Source organism: Schistocerca piceifrons, chromosome X, assembly GCF_021461385.2.
Source record: "Schistocerca piceifrons isolate TAMUIC-IGC-003096 chromosome X, iqSchPice1.1, whole genome shotgun sequence".
Classification (NCBI taxonomy): Eukaryota; Metazoa; Arthropoda; class Insecta; order Orthoptera; family Acrididae; genus Schistocerca; species Schistocerca piceifrons.
Genome location: NC_060149.1, coordinates 928990764 through 929017107, shown reverse-complemented (window position 1 = coordinate 929017107; position 26344 = coordinate 928990764). Strand labels below are relative to the sequence as shown.

At 38.5% G+C, this 26344-nt stretch overlaps 2 protein-coding genes across 4 annotated transcripts in view; one reads left to right on the top strand and one right to left on the bottom strand.

The window, feature by feature from the left end:
• Positions 1-242: 242 nt before the first annotated feature.
• On the top strand, positions 243-13281 carry LOC124723084 (surfeit locus protein 4 homolog). Its single transcript, XM_047248260.1, has 6 exons — positions 243-398; positions 568-831; positions 4715-4847; positions 10282-10379; positions 12059-12238; positions 12889-13281. The coding sequence occupies exons 1-6, from the start codon at positions 348-350 to the stop codon at positions 12973-12975; spliced, it is 813 nt and encodes a 270-aa protein (XP_047104216.1). The 5' UTR covers positions 243-347; the 3' UTR covers positions 12976-13281.
• Positions 13282-20248: 6967 nt separating this feature from the next.
• The window catches only part of LOC124721249 (SET and MYND domain-containing protein 4-like), a 139468-nt gene continuing 133372 nt past the window's right edge, over positions 20249-26344 (bottom strand). For 2 of the 3 annotated variants that reach the window (XM_047246113.1, XM_047246112.1), the window contains exon 9: positions 20249-20522. In XM_047246113.1, the coding sequence (XP_047102069.1) occupies positions 20331-20522 (192 nt within the window). In that variant the 3' untranslated portion in view covers positions 20249-20330. The remainder of the gene's footprint in view (positions 20523-26344) is intronic. The other variant, XM_047246114.1, reaches the window with a different exon arrangement.

Sequence of the window (26344 nt, the reverse complement as noted above, 5' to 3'; positions counted from 1 at the left end):
GGTACACGATGGAAATATTATTATCGTGCCCCTCACAGAAATTGCTGTCACATTCACGAGATAATGCCCGGAGCAGTTGCTTTGAAAATGTATTCCTTTTTTAATTACAGGAAATAAACGATTTCTGTCGTGATAGAGAGCGGAAGCTAAGAATTAAAGTAAAAGCAAACAATACAAAATTAATGAAACCAAACAGTAGAAGTTTGAAAAATTATTGTTACTTCCATGCTAGAGCCTCTGGCTAGCGTATATCGCTGTGTTGTGTGGTTTCTGCCGGAAGTGTTTGGATTGTTATGTTCCACATCACTTGTAGGAGTTGTGGTAGTTGTAGGGTTAACTGAGTTACTATGGCAATGGGAAGTGTGTGGATAGAAAAGCTAGAAGATATTGCTGATCAGGTCTCCCAGAAAATCATGCGTATTGTTTTGTAACTGTAAACTTGGTTTTAAAATGGTTTAAATATTGACTCCTGTGAAGTTATCACTTGTCGCTTAAGATTGTGACACGTCAGGTGTTCCACATAATATAACAATTCTTGTTTTTAATGTCTCAAATTTTTTCTTGCAGACTTTAAGGCTATTGAAACATGTTTTGCCAACAACTGCAAGATTATGTCTTATTTCAACGTTCCTGGAAGATGGGATTCGAATGTACGTGCAGTGGTCAGAACAGCAAGAGTACATGGACATGTCGTGGGGTTGTGGAAGATTTTTAGCAGCAATGTTTGTGCTGGTAAACTTGATTGGACAGTTGGGGGGATGCATAATGGTCTTAAGCAGACAACGCGTACCGGTAGCTTGTTCCATACTGCTGTTTATTGTCGTTTTACAGGTGAGGTTTGTCTTCTGCGGAAGCATTTTACATTTACTTCTTACATTAAACTTTGGGTAACAATGAATTACAGCTCGAAGATTAGTGGAAGTTTTAGAAGAATGGTCCTAATTCTCGCGTGACATACTGAGACTTACTGTGTTTGACATTTAGCTTTAGATGTTACTTCAGAATCGTTGAAAATTTAAATGTTTCTTAAATTAGACGTTTCCTATGTATCTAAAGTGTCCTTCGCGTTTGCCATTCAAAGTAAATGTAATAATTAAAACCACCACGTAGCCTACGTCTCGTCTCACAATGCAACAGTATGAAAAATAAAATGGACAGCTGTTGCAACCATAATGAACTGGTGTATGTTTTGGAACATTACTGAAACTTGCTCGACTTTATAATTCCTGAACATTTAGGCTGTGTGCGCCCAGTTATCACTGAAGTAGAGAATGAATGGGCTGTTGCATTTGTTTGCACCTAGATGTCATGCTGAAAAAAAAAAATATGGTTCAGCTGATCATAGTAAGAGACCCTTTTCTGTTTGCCTGCAAATAACACATCAGCGAAATACAGGCAAAGACACATTTTCTCAGTTCTATACTAAATAAGTAATAGAAAAAATTGTGCAGTATGTAAAGCATAAATTGTAAATATGTGTTTGTCATTAATTACATCTACCTTATCTCAAGTTGATTTTATATTGTTTCATTGCTCTGAAGTATTGGATAATGCAAATGTAAATCATTTTTCTCGTAGCAATGTTAATTGCTTTTGTTGTTTAAATTCTGACTGTAGTTTACAAAAACTTCCTTGTATATTAACATATCCATGTTTTTGTCCTTCAACCATAAAAATGTCAGAAGTTCTGCAATAGACAGTTGGTTGCCGGTGGAGGATGTATTATTGTGTATTAGTTCAGTAAAATGTTTTCAGTTGCATGAACAAATGGTTTTAAGGAACAGAAAAATTGTAATATAATGGTAGAAGCTATTTAACAATGCAGGCAAAAACTTTTGGTGGCTGTGTTCACTTTTGGTTATAGTTCAGTTTTAGTTTGACCTCTGGAAAATAAAATTAGACTTCTTTTACCTGTAGCTCAGATACTAATTTGTTGTACTTTTGTATTAGGTAGTTTGAAACTCCTGTGGATGGATATGGCAATGGAATTTGAGGTGTGATCAAAAAATATCTGGATTGGTGGTACAAGGCCGGAGCCAAGCAAGACAGCCTGAAGCAGGCTAGGCACAGGTTCACCTTGTTAATCTACTAGCAGTGTTCTGTGAGTTTAATTTGCCCTATTCGTCTGGTTTGTTTACAGTAGTACTATATTGTTACATGCGTGAACATGTCAGTCATGTGGCAATACTGCTGCTTTTGCAGCTTATTTTGTGAAGATCAAAGACAAAAAATGCATCTCTCTCCCTCTTTCTCTTTGTGTGTGTGTGTGTGTGTGTGTGTGTGTGCGCGCGCGCTTTGATCTTCTAAGGATGCTGACCTTGACCTTTCAGTTGACCAAAGGTGTAATGTGAGTATGGTCTTTAGAGTGTCATCAAGGGTTACGATTGTGTAGCACAGAATCATGAAGGATGGCATATCTTCTCCAATAACTGCGATTACAGGGGTGTAGCAGGTGGTAGTTTTGTTAGCCAGTATGCTTTGCACACTTACGGTGTTCTGTAAGTCTTGGATCACTACTTTCCTGAGCTCTTATTTTCTGGTGTAAGTTTTTTCTCAAAACAGATACGAAGATGGGGAGAATTTAAGATACTAAAACTAAAATAAAAAGGGAAAAAGTTGTGTAACTTCTAGAGAAATTGTGCTAAATCCGGAACCATGCTTTTATGGGCAGTGCTCTTGACAGCTGAAAAATCCTGGCACAATTTGCAACCTGCCTCTACAATTTTTATTTTGTAATATTTCTCCTCTACTTTCAGGCTCTTCAGAAGCCTTTCTGCATACCTTGCTGGGGTTAGCACTCCTGTAAGGGAGCATATAATATGACTTAGCTGGAGCTTGGGGTTCATTTCTAGAATGAACAGTAAAAGGTTCTATGAAAATTGCCTGATTGTTTTTGAAGAAGTGTGTGTATTCAATCAAAATACTGCTGTTGAAAATATTTATGAACTGCATGAATGGAAGAATAGTTGTTCTGTAAGTGAACCTATCTTGTAATGAATCCAGTTTGGATAATTTTTGATCACACCATTTACTATGAAAAGGCTTAAGTGCTATGGAAATGGTATTGGTATAATCTTAGTTTCAGTAACTGTGGTGAAATACTGCAAACAAATCAGTTTTAAATTCTACAGTATGATGTATCTTTGCATTTGTGATCATTTAGCAAGATGTGAGTAGTGTTTTTCTCTCTGTTACATATTTAAAAAAGAATTGGTTCATAGTCGCTGCTGTGTCATTGGTAGCAGTTGCACAAGTAAATTGTGCAAGCTGTAAAACAGGTTTTCTAAAATGTTGGCATTATATTGATAGAATGTATATGGAAGTATAGCATAATCTGCAGACTGTGTTCACTCAAAAATAATCTGTTCTCTCCTGTGTAATATGAATTCTTTGCTGTAAAGCTCTTGAGCTTGCAATGTTTCTTGCTTGCATGGTGTACAGTTAATAATTTACTGTGCCACTAAGCTTGCATATGACTGTAGACTGCTGAATAAAACTTTTAATTTTAAGCCATGACATTCATTAGTACCGAAGTGTTTCAAAAACTAATTATAGGTAAAGATGAGGAAAACTGATCTAAAACTGTAATTTTATGATAAGGTAGTTTATAGTGAAGGGTTGATTTACTTAACACTAAGAAGGGAACCTCCTCATTGCATCCCCCTCAGATTTAGTTATAAGTTGGCACAGTGGATAGGCCTTGAAAAACTGAACACAGATCAATCGAGAAAACAGGAAGAAGTTGTTGAACTATGAAAAAAATAAGCAAAATATACAAACTGAGTAGTCCATGTGCAAGATAGGCAACATCAAGGATAGTGTGAGCTCAGGAGCGCCGTGGTCCCGTGGTTAGCATGAGCAGCTGTGGAATGAGAGGTCCTTGGTTCAAGTCTTCCCTTGAGTGAAAAGTTTACTTTCTTTATTTTCGCAAAGTTATGATCTGTCCGTTCGTTCATTGACATCTCTGTTTACTGTAATAACTTTAGTGTCTGTGTTTTGCGACCACACCACAAAACCGTGCAATTAGTAGACGAAAGGACGTGCCTCTCCAACGGGAACCGAAAACATTTGATCGCAATGTCATAGGTCAACCGATTCCAACACAGGAAAACACGTCTGATATATTCTATACGACACTGGTGACTGCATGTGCGTAACATGACAGGAATATGTGGTCGACCCACCTAACTTGTACACATGGCGAATGGGTCAGATTCTTCTACCTTGCCCGATTTAGGTTTTCTTGTGGATGTGATAACCACTCCCAAAAAAGTGTTTCTATGTTTGTTTAGGTGTAGCGCCCCCATACTACGGTGCAGTTACCTCGCATAGGCCGGACGGACAGACAGATAATAATTGTCTGAAAATAGAAAATTAAATTTTTCACTCGAGGGAAGACTTGAACCAAGGACCTCTCCTTCCTCAGCTGCTCACGCTAACCACTGGACCATGGCACTGCTGAGCTCTCACTGTCCTCTGTTGCCTATCTTGTGCATGGACTACTCAGTTTGTATGTTGTTTTTTTTTTTTTTAGTTCCACACAACTACTTCCTGTTTTCTCGATTGATCTATGTTCAGTTTTTCAAGGCCTATCCACTGTGCCAACTTATAACTAAATCTGAGGGGGGTGCATGGGGAGGTTCCCTTGTAAGAGGTAAAATACATTGAACTGGTGCTGCTATACTATTTGTAATTAAACTGTTTTTCTTGACAGACTTTTGCATACAACATCTTGTGGGACATGCATTTTCTTTTGCGCAATTTGGCATTGATTGGTGCACTTGCATTACTTCTGGCTGAAAGCAGAAATGAAGCAAAAACTTTATTTGCTGGTGTTCCAACACTTGGTAAGTTACAAGAGAAGTACCTGAAAGTGTTTATTTGTGGGTTGTTCATGCCTACTGAGATTCTTATTATATTATCTAATCTTGATACAAAAATCCCCTATTGTGTTTGTCTACTGGGGGGGGGGGGGGGGGGTAAATTTCTCACTTGAGCCCAGAACTTCTTGTGTGTCATTCAGAATTAATACTGTTTGTGAACCTATTTATTTAAAATATAATACCTGGAGAAAGAGTCAGTAGGTTTATGGGTATCAGCAGTAGTAATGTTATGGATGAAGATATCAGTGGGTTCATGCAGATATTAAAGTCACTGATTATTGTATGGTCCAAAGATGGTTGACATAAATTTTACAACAGTTCTGTTCTCTTGGATTACTTGGAATGAATGTACATGACTGTACGAAGCAGTACCACTTATTGGTTGTAAGGGTAGCTGGAGACTTAACAAACTTTCTGAAAAATACTTTCACAGTGCAAGTTACAGATTCAACAAAAATCTACTTGCAGAACTTTTAACAAACATTTCATAACTGTTACTGAAAGGATGGAGTTGTCAGGTTCTGTAGATGCTGCTATGGAATACCTCAGACCAGACATTTCAAGTAACTTCCATAATATGAATTTGACCCACACTACCCCAGCAGAAATAATGTCCATCATAAAATTTTGAAAACAAAAATGTCTAGTATGATGAAATATCAACAAAGCTAATTAAAGAATGTGATTCTGAGTTGAGTAACACATTAAGTTATCTGTGTAACCAGTCGTTTATCAGTGGAATACTTCCTGAATGGTTAAAATATGCTGAAGTTAAGCCACTGTTTAAGAAGGGAGATAAAGAAATAGCACCAAATTTCCGTCCAATTTCACTTTTGCCTGCATTCTCAAAAATTTTAGAAAACGTAATGTACAATTGGCTTTATAATCATCATATCTCAAATAACATACTGTCAAAGTCACAGTTCGGATTTCTAAAGGGTTCTAATATTGAGAAGGCTATCTGCACTTACAGTGAAAATGTGCTTAATTCATTAGATAAAAAATTGCAGGCAATTGGTATATTTTGTGATCTGTCAAAGCCATTTGACTGTGTAAATCACAATATCCTTTTAAGTAAATTATAATATTATAGTGTAACAGGAAATGCTGCAAAATGGTTCAAATCTTATCTCTCTGGCATGAAACAAAGGGTGTTATTAGGAAAGATACATGTATCAATCTATTAGGCATCATCCAACTGGGAACTAATTACATGTGGATCCCACAAGGTTCCATTTTAGGGCCCTTACTTTCCCTGTGTATATCAATGACCTTTCATCAGTAACATTACCAGATACCAAGTTCGTTTTGTTTGCCGATGATACAAACATTGCAATAAATAGCAAATCAAGTGTAGTCTTAGAAAGATCAGCTAATAAAATATTTGTGGACATTAATCACTGGTTCCTAGCCAATTCCTTGTCACTAAACTTTGAAAAAACACACTACATGCAGTTCAGAACTTGTAAGGGGTGTCCCACGAGTATATGCCTAACATATGATAAATCTGAGAAAGACGAAGGTAATGAGAAGTAGTAGAAATGAGAACAGCGAGAAACTTAACATCAGGATTGATGGTCACGAAGTCAATGAAGTTAAGGAATTCTGCTACCTAGGCAGTAAAATAACCAATGATGGACGGTGCAAGGAGGACATCTAAAGCAGACTTGCTATGGCAAAAAAGGCATTTCTGGCCAAGAGAAGTCTACTAATATCAAATACTGGCCTTAATTTGAGGAAGAAATTTCTGAGGATGTACATTGGAGTACAGCATTGTATGGTAGTGAAACATGGACTGTGGGAAAACCGGAACAGAAGAGAATCGAAGCATTTGAGATGTGGTGCTATAGACGAATGTTGAAAATTAGTTGGACTGATAAGGTAAGGAATGAGGAGGTTCTACACAGAATTGGATAGGAAAGGAATATGTGGAAAACACTGATAAGGAGAAGGGACAGGATGATAGGACATCTGCTAAGACATGAGGGAATGACTTCCATGGTACTAGAGGGAGCTGTAGAGGGCAAAAACTGTAGAGGAAGACAAAGATTGGAATACGTCAAGCAAATAATTGAGGACGTAGGTTGCAAGTGCTACTCTGAGATGAAGAGGTTAGCACAGGAAAGGAATTCGTGGCGGGCTGCATCAAACCAGTCAGTAGACTGATGACAAAAAAAAAGATAAGCAGATAGAAGAAGTGGACAGTGTTAAATTCTTGGGATTTCAGCTTGATAATAAATTCAACTGGGAGAAGCACATCACAGAACTGCTGAAGCGTCTTAACAAATCTCTATTTGCAATGCGAATTGTCAGACATAGGGGATATAAAAATGAAAAAGCTGGCATACTATGCTTGCTTTCATTCCATAATGTCATATGGGATTATTTTTTTGGGGTAATTCATCAAGCCAAGCTAAAGTTTTCCAGGCACAAAAACGTGCAGTAAGAGTTATATGTGGTGTGAACTCGAGAACATCCTGCAGAAGCCTGTTTAGGGAACTAGGGATACAACTACTGCTTCCCAATATATTTATTCTTTAATGAAATTTGTCATTAAAAATAGATCACTTTTTCAAACCAACAACTCAATTCATGGAATCAATACTAGAAATAAGAATAATCTTCACAAGGATTTAAAGTCACTTAGTCTTGTACAAAAAGTTGTGCATTATTCAGGAACACACATTTTCAATAACTTGCCAGCGGCCATAAAAAGCTTAACAAGCAATGAAATTCAGTTTAAGAGAAGCTTAAAGGATTTATTGGTGGCCAACTCCTTCTACTCCATTGATGAATTTCTCAGTAGAACCGTTTGATTTGTGTATATATTGTATTACACATTTATTACCTTATAAATAAATAAAAAACTTTTTTGATTTTAAATTCAGTGCATTAGTATTTGCAAAATGATTCTTTCATATAGTGTTCATTGAAAATGACGATCATTCCACTTGGGACCTGTGGAATGGTACATTAGCTTATTTGTTTGAGTTTTAAATATTTGTCATGTATTGTTGTTTTTCTGACATGTTCTACATCCTGGAGGACCTCCTCACTACGGATCAATTGGAATGAAAGTAAATCTAATCTAATATAATCTTCTTATTTTTCCTTTAAACTCGTTTGCTTGCTCTTATTGATTTCATTACTGAGGCATTACTTTTGTATAGTGTCAGAAATGTGCAAAAAAAAAAAGGTTTGCATTGTTAAGGCTAGTCCACCTGTGGAATTTCTGTGAGGGCCTGGCTTCTGTTGATGTATCACAAATGATCCCATAGGCTCAGTCATAGATAAAGCAGATGGTAGACTTCAGTTAATAGGTAGATTACTGTGCAACATATTCTGGAATATTGCACACGTGTGTGTGTGTGTGTGTGTGTGTGTGTGTGTGTGTGTGTGTGTTGTTTGGGGGGGGGGGGGAGATTAGATTAATTACAGCACAAAGAGGCATTTAAACAATCATTCTTCTCTTGCTCCATACATAAATGGAATGGGAAGAAACCCTAATGACTAGTACAGTGGTATGTACCCTATGTCACTTACTACACAGTGGTTTGGAACTATAGATGTAGATGAAAAATATGTTCAGTATAAAGTTGATTTGTGTCATGTTTCTCTTAAATATTATTTTATAAAGTCTTTTTAAATACAGTGCTCATTGCCATTAAGTGATAGAGTACATAGACACGGTTCAGTATCAGGGTGAATTTTATACAACTGTTTTCATTAAATCCATTCTCATAGTCGTGACAAAATTTTACAGATTGGAGAAGGTGTCAAGAGTAAATATGTAGGCTTATGTTGTGTTAAAATATGGTAACAATCAGTCTAAATATTCGTACTTTATTTAATGTAAATGAGTTAAATCTGCAGAACAGCGCAAAAACTGAGTAAAGTTTTCTCGTGACAATATATTGAGCATGATGTCTGTAGTGTTGTCTTCAGTCCGAAGACGTTCGATGCAACTCACTGTGCTACTCTAGCCTGTGCACAGCTCTTAATCTCTGAATGATTACTGCAACATACATCCTTTTGAACTATCTTACTATATTCGTCTCTCGTTCTTCCTCTACAATTTTTACCCTCCACACTTCCCTTGGTGTCACAAAATGTCCTTTCAACAGATCCCATCTTTTGCTAAAGTTGTGCTCAAATTTCTTGTCTCACCAGTTCCATTCAGTGCTGCCTCAGTATTTACGTGATCTACCTATCTATGTTCAGCAATCTTCTGTAGCACCAAATTTCAAAAGCTTGTACACTCCATACAAATACTTTGAGGAAGGACTTCCTGACACTTAAATCTATACTCTTCTTCAGAAATGCTTTTCTTACTCTTTATATCCAGACATCACTTGTTCAGCTGCTCAAATAACAAAACTCATCTACTACTTGTAGAGCCTCGTTTCCTAATCTAATTCCCTCACCATCGCCTGGTTTAGTTTGAATATAGTCAATTATTCTTGTTGTGCTTCTGTCGATGTTCATCTTATATGCTGTCTCAAACAGAATTAAAATATAATTGACAGACCTCGGTTTTTATTTCTTCTCCTCAGTTTTATCCCTACTCCAAATTTTTCTTCGATTTCCTTTATTGCTCGCTCAGTGTACCGATCGAATAATGTCAGGGACAGGCTATGACCCCGTCACACTTCCTCCTCGAGCGTCGCTTCCCTTTCATGCCTGTCGACTTTTATAATTGTGTCCGGTTTCTGTATGAGCTGTAAATGGCCTTTTGCTCCCTGTATTTTAGCCCTACTACCTTCAGAATTTAAATTACAGTATGCCAGCCAATGTTTTCGAAGGCTTTCTCTAAGACTGCTAGAATCTAGTATTAAAAAAAAATGCTGTAAACGTGGGTTTGTCTTTCCTTTACTTATCTCCTAAGATAAGTTGCACGGTCTGTATTGCCTCGTGTGTTACTACATTTCCCCAGAATCCAAACATCTTCCCTGAGGTAAATTGCTACCAGTCTTTCCAGTCTTCCTTAAAGAATTAATGTCGGTATTTAGCAACTGTGATTTATTAAACATGGGCAACAGAAATTTATGTTCCACTGGCCGTGTGGGAATATAAAAAGGTAATTGATATTCAGATAATTTTGGCTGTTTATTCACAGCAAAGCTTCAAATCTATGTAAAAGGTCTTAGCACATGAAAATAATTGATGGTAGACAAAGACTTGTACTGTCAGAGCACAGGTGCACCAAACTGGTGGATGCAGTTAGCAAAATTTCACTGTCTGTAGATTTGACTCAGATACTTGCTATCATAGTGGGAATGCTGGTAGCACTCTGTCCACACAGACCTTGTTATTTGTTTATGCTTAGAGTTTTTGATGTTATAACTACATTGACTGCCATTTGGTGTATATAATTTAACAATATTGGTCTTAATTCCAGGTGACAATAAACCAAAAAATATTTTACAACTTACTGGAAGGGTTTTACTTGCTTTCATGTATGTCACGCTCCTTCGGTTTGAACCATCTGTTATGCAGGTATGTAATAATTATTTATTACAAATGCACACAGGAATAGAAGTAGCAGATTGTGTGTGTGTTTGTTTTTCTTGTTTCTCGAAAATTAAGGAGTTGCTACAAGCAGAACAGTCAAAAACAAGTGGGACAGTCAGTTCAGAAAATTGTTAAAGGAAGGCTAGCCAGTACTTATCTTCCCAAGGTGCAACACCTGAAATGGAAAAAATATGTTCAGCTTTTGGAATTTGACCTCCTCCTTCCAGAAGAAAGAGGGAATGTCTGAGGGAGGTTGGAAAGGGGTTTAGATTAAAAGGCTGCAGGGAAAAAATGAAGGAAAAGGTGTCAGGGCATGAAGTCAGAGGTTGAATGGAAAGAGTAATGCAGTTAAAAATAGGAGGAAAAGAGAAATCCTTCTCTCTGTCTGATGACATCTATCATTTTTGTCTCCCCTTCTCCCCATTAGCCCAACATCTGACCTGTCCCTCTTAAGGTCAATCAGTCTGAAAGTAATTTTCCTTGGAACTATGCTGTAGTGTGTGTGATTGAAGATCAATGTCAAAGTAGTGTTTACCTCAGTTGTGAGAAGTTTTTCTGTCGTTAAAGTTTCATTATATCAATTTGCCCCTGTAAATAAAGTAAAATGTCATTAAATGCAAAAGAGAAGTTTGATATGCTAAGTAGCCCAAAAATGTGTAAAGTAAAAGATGACAGTATAAGTAACCAAAAACTTTTTGAAACTAAATTCTTGTATTGTTAGATGATCCTTGGATGAAAAAACATAAGTAAGGAAATAAAAGATAAATTATTCCGTGAACTAGTATTTACACACACACACACACACACACACACACACACACACACACACACACACACTGCAATTTAGAAGATGAAGATATCTGCAATTAATGTTTCACAGTAGAATAACTAATAATAGTGGTCATAATGGAAGATAGTCAGTTGGGACTGAGTTGCTACCATTTGTTTGCCTCTGAGAAAAACAGTGAATGACAGACTAGAAGTTTCAAGTAATTGAGGTTGTTTGAAGGAAGTAATAGTTGATCAGTAGCAGAAGATCACCTGCAGCTGAGGAAATGGTACTAAGTTCTCTGTATATATTTTTGGCTTCCTCCCTTGAAGCACACAGATTTTGATCAGTTAAAATGCTGTATGGAAAGAAGATAAACAGCAGAATTAATTTACATTTTTAATGTATCCCAAATTTGATAAAAATGTGAAAGAGGGAAGTGATGATTCAATACATATCGTTTCAAATGACATAGAAGCTAAAAAAGTAAGAGATAGCCAAAACAAAAACTGGAGAACAGTGTGGAGGCACCTTAAGAGATAAACATTAACAGCATAGACTACAAATACTGGGGTCAAGTCCTTGGATCTTTTTCTGTTACTTCATTCAACTCTGGCAATGATTGTTTAATGTGAAAAAATCCTACATTTTCTGTGGTAGATAGTCCACATTAAACTGTAGGTTCCCATCTAAACAGCTACAGGAAGAAAGTTGTGTACCTCCAGCAATAGCACCATGCTTAGTAAGGCACATAGATGTTTGAAGCAACCTTTAGATTGAGCACCATATTATATTGTCAATATAGAGCTCACTCACTGAAATACAGTATGTGGCATGCATGAAATAAGTGATAGTTCCAGTACTCAGTGATTTTATGTTTTGTGTATCATTTCAGATTATTCAAGATCTCCTTGGAACAATTTTGATAGTGCTGGTAACACTCGGCTACAAAACTAAATTGAGTGCACTTAGTCTTGTAATTCTCCTTTTTGGTTTAAATTTCTACCACAATGCTTGGTGGAACATTCCTACACACAAGCCATTGAGGGATTTCCTGAAATATGACTTCTTTCAGGTAAGAGAACTAAATATTGTGTTATTTAGAGGTATTTGTAATTATGTGGACATTGAGTCCAAAACATACCATTTTTAGTGACCAAAGTTCTAACTGGTTTAGGATTTTATTACAGGTTCAGTTGGTGTGAGGTGTAATTCAGTGTGGGTTGACAGATGAATGAAGGGGGTTACAGAATTTGAGACAAGGTCTGGAGGTTCTGTAGAGTAATTTGGATTCATAATGGATACTTTTGACTGGAAAAATAACATGCTATGCTTTAGGGAAATAGGGGCTTTGTGTGTTTAAGCTCATTTTGTAGGTGGAATTACAGGAGAGGATGCTCTAATGAAACATATAAGTAGACGATAGACATCTAAGTGGGCATAGAAGGGCTTCAGTTGGTGTAGAATTGTAACTGTAAGTGAAACAGTTACTTCAGAGTTAAGAAGTTTGCAAGTCTGGTCAAAGATTGTTTGCCCACTAGATGTCATCTGCTGTAAGATGCAGAAACCAGAATAGGAACAGAATATATTACATATTAGAAATTTCAAAATTGTTTTCTCTAAAATGTTAAAACATTTTGGATGTAACGGTGTGGTGATATTTAGTCATTTTTACATTTTTCTATGTTGAGAAAATGTATCTCAAAATTGTTCTTTTTGTTCCAGACCTTGTCTGTTATTGGTGGACTGCTGATGATAGTTTCGTTGGGGCCAGGTGGTGTTTCAATGGATGAACATAAAAAGAAGTGGTGAAAATGTGACTTTACAGGAAGGTGTGTAAATACATGACAGCATCAATTGACATGTTAAAATTTTAATTTTAACTCCATTTTTGAAAAGTCCCCTTTTGAAGTGTGTGGTGTACTGAATGTGCTACATGTTTTCATATTGTAATATTCATTTCTACCCATTTTTGTACTGTCACATTGAAGATTGTACTACTGTTACTTTTGTAATGGAAGATCATTGTTTAGCCACTGATAGAAGAAATGTTTCTGACATGTAAACTGGTTGTTGTAATACATTTAAGTGTTATGATTTGAACAAATTCGGAATCAATGTGATTATTTCTTTTAACCTTTAGGCATCACATTTCAGCACCAATTTCACGAAGTATTTTTCATACTTGACAGGAATGTCATTTTGAAATATTGTTTTCAGTGTTTTAATAAAGAACTGTGTAAGAGTTTAGTAATCTGGTAGCTGAAGTGAGTGATTCATTTTTGTTTTTTCAGGAAAATAAAGCAGGTAATGGAATTGTGGTTTTTATTTGTACAGGAGTTGATTCAGCTGATTGTTTAGTGGTGGTTGTGGGGGGGGGGGAAAATTGTGTGTGTAAAACAGGTAGTAAAATGCATTTGTCATAAGAAGTAGGTTTTAACATGACAAGTTTGCATTTCAACATCCTTAAGTTTGTAATGTCAAAATGATTCACTGCAGAGCAATTACAGTGGCATTTTTTTTTTTTTTTTTTTTTTTTTTTTTTTGCATGGAGTGCATGTCTTTCAGTAAATGACCATGGCATGTTATTTGAAATAACATGCATGGTGATACATTTGTGTTCACAGTGTGATTGTTTCACTTTTGTGTACATTGCAGTAAAACTTTCATTGTGCTAGACCCTAGTGTTTTATAAACTGTTCATGGCTCATACCAATTAAAGTACTGAAGGATGCCTGGTTAGCACCAATACAACATACAAGTTTAATCTGCCTGGATTTTGAAGTGAAAGAGTGGAGTTGCCATGACAAAAATAGAGAATGATGAACCAGATTGTCCAAAAATTACATTTTGTATGAACTCAAGAGTATGATCATGAGAATGTAAGGCATAGATTTATGCCTATTATGAGAGGCTTAGTGATGATATGTTATCACATGGAACTCCCATGAAACAAATACAATACAGTGTGAATTAGGTTCCTTTACTTCCATTTAAAATTATGGACTGTTATTAAAGTGTGTATTTACTCTGTGTGTGTGTGTGTGTGTGTGTGTGTGTGTGTGTGTGTGTGTGTGTGTTGCTTTTCACCAGTTGGTATAAGGTTTTCTTTTTTAAAAAATTAGAAATTTCAAATCTGCAGTCACTTATTTCCACCAGTGCACCATATGTGACAAAACTGTAGCTCCAAAATAAGTACTTAATTTGGTTACCTTGCAAGATTTTTGGAAAACCTTTCTTCATAATGCCAGGGCCAGTGCTCTCTACAGTGTTCATTACACACGCATTTAAAAAGAAAATGCAAGGTTCGTTGCATAATACATGTAAAATATTTCTACACTATAACTTTTATGCATCAGTCGAAAGTTTTGCTATTTTTAATGGTTTATTTTATCCCTGATTGAATTCTTTTGGAATGCACATTGTTTATAAAATAAAATTGATTTCTAAGAAAATCTTTTTCATTGGAAATACTGTACACCCAAAATTGCAGGCATTAGAAAAACCATTTGTATTTCCATGCTAAAGTTGAGAAAAAACTAGACTAGCATAAACACTACTAGAACTTAGCCACAGAATTTCTTCTAAATTTTAAATTCCAGCATAAATTGGACAACTTAAAAAGGTCTCTGAATATGCAGATACAAGATTTCATTCAGTCAGTGCAGGTATGTGCCTAAAATAGTTCTTCAGCAAGGAAATTATGCTCTGTCTTAAATGATCTTGAGTACTTGTAGTATGTACCACTAATGGCATTTCAAAGTTTTCATGTATCATTAAAATTGCACTTGATATATTGTAGAGGCTTGTATGTATTATTAGAACTAGTAGATATTGTTATAGTAGCTGTTTTTATGCTAGTTTTTGTACCTACCTTCTAGACTGTTAGTGCTTTCTTAGTCAGGATTGCAAAGTGAAATTAAGTGTATGGGCATACTTATGTGCTCTAAAGTTGCTGGAATTATTCAGACCTCTGATGATGGAATGAGAATAACAGCCATGCCCCTAATAAGGTTCTGTTTATAAAAAATAAGTGTAATATCACTGACTTTGATGAAGCAAGTGTTCTTTCTTGTTATGGGAAGTTGTGATGCAGTATTAATTACAGTTTAAATGTGTATTTCACAATATTGTAATCTCAAAACCATATAGAAAATTATGTCCATATATTTTCATCTCGTTGATCAATCATTAACAATCCAGTATCCCAACAGTACATAGAGGCCACATATTATATCAAGTATCATTTAATTAATTATGTATTATGAACAGTGGATAAGAAGTCTGATTTCAGTTTCTTAAATGACCGTTGCTACAAAGTAGGTAGAGGAGATAATTGTCGAATACTGAAGTTAATGCTATCTTCATGAGATTGACCTGTTGTGCATTGTGAACTACTGAAGATGCAAAAGCTGTAATCAACTTAAAGAACTGTTTCTGAATGACTTTTGAATCCTTTTATAAAAATACACGACAGTTTTGTAGTTGGCTCAGTGAGGGTGTGTAGTCAAGTTACTGATAAGCATAAACATGAACTGAAATGTACATGTGGCTAGTATTTATCATCCCTGTGTAAAATATATTCGAGCTTAATGTACAGCAGTTTTCAAGATATTCCCCCCCCCCCCCCCCCCCCACCACCACCACCACCACCACAACAACAACTTGGTTATTAAGTTTACCAAAGATGCAACATTTTGAATCAACTGTAATGTGATTATTCTTGATGAGTTAAGCTTATGGCCTTGGAGAAATATCAAGTTGAATAGCTTAACATCAGCAGTTCCTGAATGGAAAAGTAGAATGACAATATGTGCTTTGTTGCAGGATGTGGTCTTAAAATTTGTATTGGGCCCAGTGGGGAGTTACTTGTCCTGACTCCATTTAGCTATACTGAGATGAGTTCTGTTTCTACAAGTTTAATGATTATTAGGAGATACTACTACTCACTCACGATGTTAGAACCTTCCATACAATGGCAGATTTTTGAATCAGCAGAAAGTTGTTCTAGAAATTGATGGAGGTGATGTCCAATCTGGTTGTAAAATTTCTTTCCTGTAGACAGAAGGGCAGCAGTGACAACTTCTCCTGCTGTCTGTCTTTGCCACAGACAGTGAATCACTTAACTGTCATCTGCAGAAAACAAGGTGTCAGTGCTTACATTCGTGTGTGTGTGTGCTGTTGGACGACTGCTTCACCACCACAGCTGCAGAAACTAAAAAGTGAAAACAATACCCCCCCCCTCTCTCTCTCTCTCTCTCTCTCTCTAGGGAAGGTGTTTATCATTAATTTATTCACAAAGGTACTGCAGTCAGTCAACATCACTATTTCAAATGCTATAAAAAAAAGCAAGAGGTACTATGGAAGAAGAGCCTGGATTGTGGTAATCAAAGAAGTGGTTGTTCAACACAATGAGTCTAACAGTGTCAAAGTTTTTGGCCAAAATCAAAACCACAATTTCACAATGACCTTACACTATTTGACCCCCCCCCACCCCCACCCAACATCTTTTTGGTTGTTAGAATAAAAAGGAAAGTGTAGCAGAGATGGAAACAAAATTGCTAGAGCACGAGAGAGGACAATTAAAAACTGTCAATTTGAAAACTGTTGGAACAATCCCATTGGGCGCAATGGACACTATATTGAAGGTGATGGGGTTTTGTAACTCATGTGGAATACTGTGTATGTAGTTAAATAATTCGTGTTACTTTTTGGCACCAATTTGTTTAGTCACAAAAATGTTAAAGAAAACGTTAATTCCAGTAACCAAATATTTTTCTTCTAGTAGTAAAAGTGCACGTGTATCATGAGAACATTAGATTCCCCCCCCACCCCAAATTGCTCTTGTGGCATTGAGATGAAAGCATATGTAATTATGAATGAGGTAGAATTGTGACAAATGATTTTTCTTTATCTATGTGTATTATGTTATGCTGCAAATATGTGACTGTGATACTTATCAATGGACATCATGATCACATACAATTCAAAATTGGACCCAAGTCCCTGTCATTTGAGTGTCCTCAGAACAATAGGTGAACCTCCTGTGCAGTTCTTTACACTGCTACTAATAACTTCAAAGATCCAAAAATTCATCCCTTTATGGTTGTCTAAACATGCATTTCATTATCTTGTTCCTGATTATGGAATTTTTTTTTATTAGTGTTAAAGTGAAATCTGTGTACACAATAATTTACCTTGTACGTAGTTCTCTAGGTAAGTGTGCAAATACTTTCATTGTGGAGGATACTAAATTATCAGACTACTACATAAAAACTCTTAAAATGATCTGCACCCAAATGTCATGGGGGAGGTGGCAGAGATGACACTTTTAGAGGTTTCACCACTTTCATTACTCAGCAAAATGGTAATCTCCACACTGGCACCACCAATGTGTTTATGCCTCAGAAACCGGGGGTGGGGGGTGTAATACTCATGTACACAACAATATTCATAAAAGTGCAGCACTATCACCACATTTACAAGCAACACAATTTCCAGAAGACTGAAATCTGAATGTGATGTTTGCTGTTGTGTTTACATGTTAGGCTTGAATCTATTTTGCTAGTATGATCAACTATTAGTTTCAGAGTGTCACTTGTCTTAACACAACCAGATTATGTAAATCTGCTGTTCAGATTCAGTGAAGTTAAACTATCAGTGCCATTTTAGTGAGTCAGGAAGGTGGTAGTCTTGTCCATGTGAGACTGCTTTATTAATCTCAATAGATCACACATTATTAACAATAATTGTGAAGTGGACACTGGTTGAACATTATTGTAATCAAATATTGTGGACACTTACAGTGGCTAGAAATATTTTGAATGGGTAATAGAAATTTCACATGACGCTCTAGAGCAGGTGTAGTCAACTGTTTTTACCTATTGCCCTCTTTTGTATCTCCATTTGTAGTAAAATTTTCTAAGTCATAGATTCCAAAGTAATAATTTAGGCAGTAACTTTACTTTATAAAATTTATAAAGCAGAGTTACAGCAAGTTAAAGCATATAATCATAATTACTTAAATGCAAAATGGAAATGAAGTCCTATGCTTCTTACCAGAGACCACTGCCGTATTAGGCAAGGTCCTAATGGAAGTGCTTTGCCATTGCTTTCCTCTGATCTTAATGGGGATGGATGATGATACCCACTCATTTTGGGGCAGGTGAAAATTGCCGGACCCCATGCTCAGGAAGGGAGAATGCTACCATGAGTGGCGGACAATTACTTAAATATTTTGTCAAAATATTACAAAAAACTAATGAAAATGTTTTTACAATGCCCACCACTCACCATGAAAGCTGAAATCCCCCAGGGACCAGGTTGACTACCACTGTGCTAGAGCACTAAAATTAGTAGTGCTGTTGCAAGCAGTGGTGTAGTGTAGGAGGCTAAAGACTTATTTGTGACAAGCCAGATCGTGTTGGCTCAGTCTCTGAAAGTACCTTGAAATGTTAACTCTTAATTGTATTTATTTCTAATCATTTGACTCATAACTTTAATCACTGTATTAACTTTTTCATTTGCCACCTACCTTATAGTTGGCTTCAAAAAGTCAAGTCCACGTCTTGTATTGTTCTATCACCAGCAAATGACTGCAGACAAAAGCATTTGCCAGTTAAGAAACTGGGGGTGTAATGGGTTACAAATTAGCCTGATATGATTGTCACAAATTACTTTCGTTAAATTAGAAAAAATTTCAGCATTTGTTTATCTTGTTTCATCAAAGAAAGAAAAATGTGATCTTCCTCCAAGAAAAGACTGCATGGTCCATTTCTGAGTGATAGTCTGATGATAGTGTTTTTAAGAAGTGAATCCTTAATGGCACCCATGTCACAACCTGCATGCACAACAGTTAAACACCAACTGGCATTTTCATTTGAAAATACTCTTCACCCACTTACTTAGCCAACATTTATTTAGGGCATAATGTGTGTGAATCCATTTCATGTAATTAAACTGTCTCCTTTGGTCTTCCGTAAAAACTAAAATATTTTTTTTTTTTTTTTTTTTTTTTTTTTTTTTTTTTTTTTTTTTTTTTTTTTTTGTGACTGTCCTCATTCACACACATTTTGGCAGCTCTTAAAACTAAATCCAGCTGTGTAGTTTTCAGAAAATTCGTTTGTTTATATTGTTCATAACTGTGTAGAAATTGCTGCCTGATAATACATTACCCACATCATCAATGGCATCCTTACTGTGAGCACTTTTTTTCTGACAGAATTCTGAAGTACACTCTCATTGGCTTTGTGTCCTCCTCCAATTTGCAAATCATCTACTTGCTCACCTTTAAGATTTTTCTGTCGCCTTCACCACCGGTGCCATAAATCCCCTACATTTTCTCCTCAACGAATTTACCCGCATTAACCGGAAACTGTCCCACCTGCCCACAAAGGCATTTTCTGCACTTGCATTACTTTAATTGGAGTGGGACTGTACCTAGTCATGCAACCAAGTGGGTTCCTGCTACAGCTGCATCACCACTTTGCCTTGTTGAGCAATACATCACATGCGGTGTTGCTCAATGTGTAGTATACCCATCATCTGGCTCAGAAGAGCAGGTGTAAATAGCTTGATACATGGAGTTACAGTATCCAGTACAGACAATCTGGATTCCAAGATTGCACAGCTGAACATTTTCTGAAAGAATAGCTTGAGCAAAACATTAAAATAGTATTTTGTAAGACTTGATATCACACTGCTAAATCATTACAAGACTGTACACTTAAACTGTGAAATTTTACATCGACACTCACCTGGTAATCCCCTATTGTGAAATTTTTCTTTAGTACACTCAAATGGTATCAACAATTAATATTGCTGAGTCATTGTAATGCCTGTAAACATTGTGAAACTACAGGGGTTCCATGACTGTCTGTCTCCCATGCTGCTCAGTGGAGGTCAAACATTTAGTGTAACTCTGAACAATATAGATTACATCAATCACTGCCTTCTTTTTTCTGTTCATATTATGTTCTTCATAATGCACTGTAACCACACTTACCATACTGAAAGCTCTGTATGGCAGAAGTGAAGTAATAACTGAATAATAGGACAGCACTACAGAATCACAAAGTCAACAGTCTTATGAGATTATTCATGATTTATTTTAAGAACACAGTACATGAGATGGTTCACTGTCACAAAGTATCCCAGTGAAGTGCAAGTTAGAAGTGACACTTGTTTCCAAAATGCATAATGCAATATCTGATGGACTCTTGGCAGATACAGTAATCCTTGAAAGGTGGTGCAAGAGTTTCTGCCAATAAATCCAAGACCTTGATGTACTCTGACAGCGCATGTGGAATTTTTCCATTTTTTGCTAACTGCTGTGCTCTACAGTTCATATCATCTGTAGCCTAAAATTTAGACCAACAAATTATTAACAATAATTACATTGGTTGTGATGAGTGCAATAATAGCAATATAGTGGCATTATTTAACACAACTTATGAGTAGTATGGTTGCTGCTTGCTGCCACAGCCGTTGCCTGAAATGTTTTAATATGCATGTTACACATACATGGAAAAGCCTTTCCTATCTCACCCAAATGCCATTCCTTTTTTTCATCTCCATACTACTACAATCAAGCAAAATGGGTCAGTGCATTCATATTTGGCTGGAATGATTCAAATCCTCACTTGGTCAAGTGGTTTCCCATGGTGTATCATTAAAGCGGACACCTTTCTAAACTGATATCAGTAACATGTTAAACATACCACCTCTGCTTTCCCCCCCCCCCCCCCCCCCTTCTGTCTTTTAAGGGTTGAGTTCCAACATTAAGTGGGTGATTTAATCAAAGTTTGCACAATAAACAAGATTGGTTTTATCACTTTAATTTGATTAGTACTTCTTCCAATCCACTTACATGTTGTAGGATGATTTCCTAGAGAATTAGTTAACCCATTTCTTTGTGGAGAACTCCTAGTAGAAATGATGTTGCATTGTACTTTTTTTTTTTTACTCATGGTATGGATGTACTGGAACAAAAGTATGCGTCATTTTAACAATTTTAGTTCCATGATAAACTTCAATTCCTGCATCCTGGCAACAGCAAGCAGCTCAATCAGGATAAGGAAACCAGTGTTCTTTCCAAAGGAACCATCATGTCCATAATTTCAAGAAACTGAAGTCTGTGTGGTCAAATAGGGATTGGAACCAAGCTGACCATGCTCCGTTTAAATAGAGCAGAAACCCATTCCATATACTGAAAATACACACAAATGGGAAGAGGTATACAACTATCTGCAATATGAATCAAAACATTTTAGAATTATTTCCAGTAGGAAGTCCCATAAGTGAAATGAAATAGATTAATGCAATCACAAGTGTTTCCTGCGAACACTGTAGGAAAGGAACTTGTGGAACTAACTATCCCGCAAAAACCAGGAATGTCACAGCCACGGGAGGTATGCAATTGGACCAGCAGCTGTTTCTTCAAGTTAAACTTTATCTCTCACTATTAACACAGTCTCCTGTGATGGTGGCTTTCTGGAAATTCTGAGAGTTATAGTGTTTTGAGTTTTGTTGTTTCAAATCACATTGAGATTCTGCTTCAGAAACAACTGGTTGTGGATAAGAACACTTGCTGATTTAGGGAATCTTTGATGGATGCTGGGGCTCCAGCTGTGCTTCCCACTGCACGATTATGAGTATTTGTCGCATTAACTGTGGATTCATCAACACAAAAATATTATATACAAATAAATATATACCCATATTTGAACACACATGTACTTAATCACTACAGTATATGCAGGCTATTTTCCCCACTTTCATGGCAGTGACACAGTGGGGGTGATAAGTGCTAATAACTTACAGAACTTTTGATAAAACACCTACATCACTGCTGCACAGTGACAATTTTGTAGGAGTCCTGTTTTAACTAGGAATTTAAAACTTTGCATTTTCAAAAAAGGCTGCTGTCTTGTCTACTCTGTGTTCGAGAGTACAGTAATAATGAAGTATGGTGGAACATAAACAAGCACTGGTGCCATACAGTGGCAATTTCAATATTTCCTTTAAATGTGCTGACACAGTGTGTTTACACAGAGTGAGTCTATGACCTAAAGCTCCATAACCAGTGTTTACTTACAGAGCCATATACAATAATGACAGTTGCCTTAACAAAGACTCTGGAAGTAAATTGTGGAACTGTTTCTTTAACTTTGACAGCAACCCTTACCACCTTTCTGATACAAACAATGAGTTATATTCTTAGGTCTTTTTACATTACAGGAGAAGGAAAGGGAAAAAAAACTGGATCTAGCTAATCTGTCATTCCCACACTTTGACAACTTTCTGTTCAGGTATATACTTGTTATTTCATACAGTTATATCCCTCCTCCTCCTCTCCCGCCCCCTTTTTTTTTCTTTTAAGTAGTCTGATTTATCTGCCAGGATCGCTAAATTAAAACTGCAATCAAATATGGGAAAAATGGGTGTCAGGAGCAGCACCTGACAGTTGCTAAGAAAGGAAATGGTTGACTTCATACCTCATTCTTCAAGAGCACTAAGGGCCTAAATTGTGGAAGAGATAGCTAGACATGCCAGAAAGGATGTCAACAATTATGTAAATACAAAACTTACTTGATTAAATAATGACACCTACTTTTTTTTTTTTTTTTTTTGTGGTTTTAGGGCGCACAACTTCAATGGTCATTAGCGCCCTGACTACGTTAAGAATGCACCACGAGGCACAAGTTTAAAACAACAACTAAAAGGGAAAACATGATAAGACAGACTGACAGGCATAGGATTAAAAAACAGCATCATCAAATGTCCTTAGAGAGGTTTGTCAAATTGATAAAACGAAGAACACGAGCAGCTGCTCGTGGGTCATCCGCTAAAATGGCATCTAAAGTACATGGCAGGTTAAGATCTAGACGCAGTGTGTTAAAATCCAGACAAGACATTAAAATGTGGCGGACCGTCAGCAATTGCCCACATGGGCAGAACTGCGCCGGCGCAGCCATCAGCAGATGGCGATGGCTGAACCGGCAGTGTCCAATGCGTAACCTGGCCAAAACGACCTCCTCCCGCCGAGAAGGGCGGGAGGACGACGTCCAAGCCGCGGGAAGAGGTTTCAAGGCCCGAAGCTTGTTGTCTGTAAGTGCAGCCCAATCAGCATGCCACAGCGATAAAATGCGCCGACAAATGACCCTGCTACAGTCTGATGAAGGGACACAACAAAAAGCTGTCCGAGGCTGGAGGACCGCAGCCTTGGCCGCGGCATCTGCAGCTTCGTTCCCAGGGATACCGACATGGCCAGGGACCCACATAAAGCTAACCGGAGAACCGTCGTCCACCAGCTGCTGAAGAGAGCGTTGGATCCGGTGCACGAAAGGGTGAACCAGATATGGATCACTGAGGCTCTGGATGGTGCTCAGGGAATCGGAGCAGACAACATAAGCAGAATGTCGGTGGCGGCAGATGTAAAGAACAGCCTGGTAGAGGGCAAAGAGCTCAGCTGTGAAGACCAAACAATGGCCATGGAGCCGGTATTTGAAACTTTGTGCCCCGACAATAAAAGAACACCCGACCCCGTCATTGGTCATATTGATGAACTTTGAACGAAGTTCAACAAAACGGGAGTGGTAGACCGAACTGGGGGTAACCTCTTTTGGGAGCTAGCTGAGGTCAAGGTGAACGCGGACATGAGCCTGGAGCCAAGGTGGCGTGTGGCTCTCGCCCACTCGAAAAGTTGCAGGGAGTGAAAAATTAAAGTGTTGAAGGAGGTGACGAAAGCGAACTCCAGGCGGTAGCAGGGCAGAGACATACAACCCGTATTGACGGTCGAGAGAGTCGTCAAAAAAGGAACGATAAGACGGGTGGTCGGGCATTGACAGTAGCCGACACGCATACCGACAAAGCAGTATATCGTGCCGGTAGGTGAGTGGCAATTCGCCAGTGTCAGCATGAAGACTCTCTACGGGACTAGTATAAAACGCTCCGATCGCAAGACGTAAACCCCAATGTATGGAGTTGAGGCGGCGTAAGATGGATGGCCGTGCAGAGGAGTATACGAAGCTCCCATAATCCAGCTTGGAGCGGACGATCGACCGATATAGACTAAGCAGGACGGTTCGATCCGCTCCCCACGACATACCACTGAGAACGCGGAGGACATTTAAAGAACGGGTACAACGGGCAGCCAAATATAACACATGTGGAGACCAGCTAAGTTTCCTGTCAAATGTAAGACCTAAAAATTTTGTTGTCTCCACGATTGGGAGAGCAACGGGACCGAGTCGTAAGGACGGTGGGAGAAACTCTTTGTAGCGCCAGAAGTTAATACAGACCGTCTTCTCGGCAGAAAAACGGAAGCCATTGGCGACACTCCAGGAGTAAAGACGGTCAAGAGAACGCTGAAGACAGCGCTCCAGGACACGTGTACACTGCGCGCTGCAATAGATGGTAAAATCGTCCACGAAAAGGGAGCCTGATACATCAGCTGGGAGGCAATCCATTATTGGATTGATCGCGATGGCGAAGAGAGCGACGCTCAAAACGGAGCCCTGTGGCACCCCACTCTCCTGGCGAAAGGTGTCTGACAGGACAGAACCCACACGTACCCTGAACTGTCGATCCATTAAAAAAGAACGAATAAAAAGAGGGAGGCGACCGCGAAGGCCCCATGTATGCATGGTGCGGAGAATGCCCGCCCTCCAACAGGTGTCGTAAGCCTTCTCCAAATCAAAGAACACAGCCGCGGTCGGGTGCTTCCGCAAGAAGTTATTCATAATGAAGGTTGACAAGGTAACCAGATGGTCAACAGCAGAGCGGCGCCTACGAAATCCACATTGTACATTGGCAAGTAGGCGTCGAGATTCGAGCAGCCAAACCAAACGAGAGTTAACCATTCACTCCATCACTTTACAGACACAGCTGGTAAGCGAGATGGGTCGATAACTGGAAGGCAAGTGCTTGTCCATTCCCGGCTTAGGAATCGGGACAACAATAGACTCACGCCAGCATGCGGGAACATGTCCCTCAATCCAGATGCGATTGTAAGTACGAAGAAGAAAACCTTTACCCGCAGGAGAAAGGTTCTTCAGCATCTGAATATGAATAGAATCAGGCCCTGGAGCGGAGGACCGTGATCGGCCAAGTGCGTTTTCGAGTTCCCGCATGGTGAATGGGGCATCGTAACTTTCACGATTCGAGGAGCGGAAGTTAGGTGGCCTAGCCTCCTCTGCCTGTTTGCGGGGGAGGAAGGCAGGGTGGTAATGAGCGGAGCTCGAAACCTCGGCGAAAAAGCGGCCGAAGGCATTGGAGACATCCTCAGGGGCCACAAGGACGTCATTCGCGACCGTCAAGCCAGAAACTGGTGAGTGGACCTTAGTGCCAGATAGCCGGCGCAGGCTACCCCAGACAACAGAAGAAGGAGTAAAACTGTTGAAGGTGCTTGTGAAAGCAGCCCAGCTGGCTTTCTTGCTTTCTTTAATAATACAACGACACTGCGCACGTAATCGTTTATAATTGATACAATTCGCCACCGTAGGGTGGCGTTTAAAGGTGCGTAAAGCACGTCGACGAGCACGTAAAGCATCTCTACATGCTGCAGTCCACCAGGGGACCGGTACGCGACGTGGAGAAGAAGTAGTGTGAGGGATGGAATATTCAGCAGCAGTGAGAATGACTTCTGTGAGGTGTGCGACCTGACGATCGCAGCTGGTGAAGGTTTGATCCTGAAAGGTCGCCCAGGAAGAGAAGAGCCCCCAGTCTGCCTTGGAGATGGTCCAACTAGAGGAGCATGGAGAGGGGGTATGCTGCAGGAGATGGATAACACACGGGAAGTGGTCGCTCGAATATTTATCAGAAAGTGCATACCACTCAAACCGGCGTGCAAGTTGGGTAGTACATATAGAGAGGTCTAAATGGGAATAGGTGTGAGATGTGTCCGAAAGAAAAGTAGGGGCGCCAGTATTGAGGCAGACAAGATTGAGCTGGTTGAAAAGGTCTGCTAACAGGGAGCCCCTCGGGCAGGATGCTGGAGAGCCCCAAAGGGGATGGTGGGCATTGAAGTCTCCAGTTAACAAAAATGGTGCGGGTAGCTGAGCAATAAGTTGCATCATGTCTGCCCGGGTAACGGCAGATGACGATGGAGTGTAAACGGTACAAATGGAAAATGTGAAAGTGGGGAGAGTAATGCGGATGGCAACTGCCTGCAGGCCAGTGT

Coding starts and splice junctions, on each gene's coding strand:
- LOC124723084 (XM_047248260.1), top strand. CDS start 348: ATGGCAATGGGAAGTGTGTGGATAGAAAAGCTAGAAGATATTGCTGAT. Junction 399..567: donor TAGAAGATATTGCTGATCAG/GTCTCCCAGAAA, acceptor TTTTTCTTGCAG/ACTTTAAGGCTATTGAAACA. Junction 4,848..10,281: donor TGCTGGTGTTCCAACACTTG/GTAAGTTACAAG, acceptor TCTTAATTCCAG/GTGACAATAAACCAAAAAAT.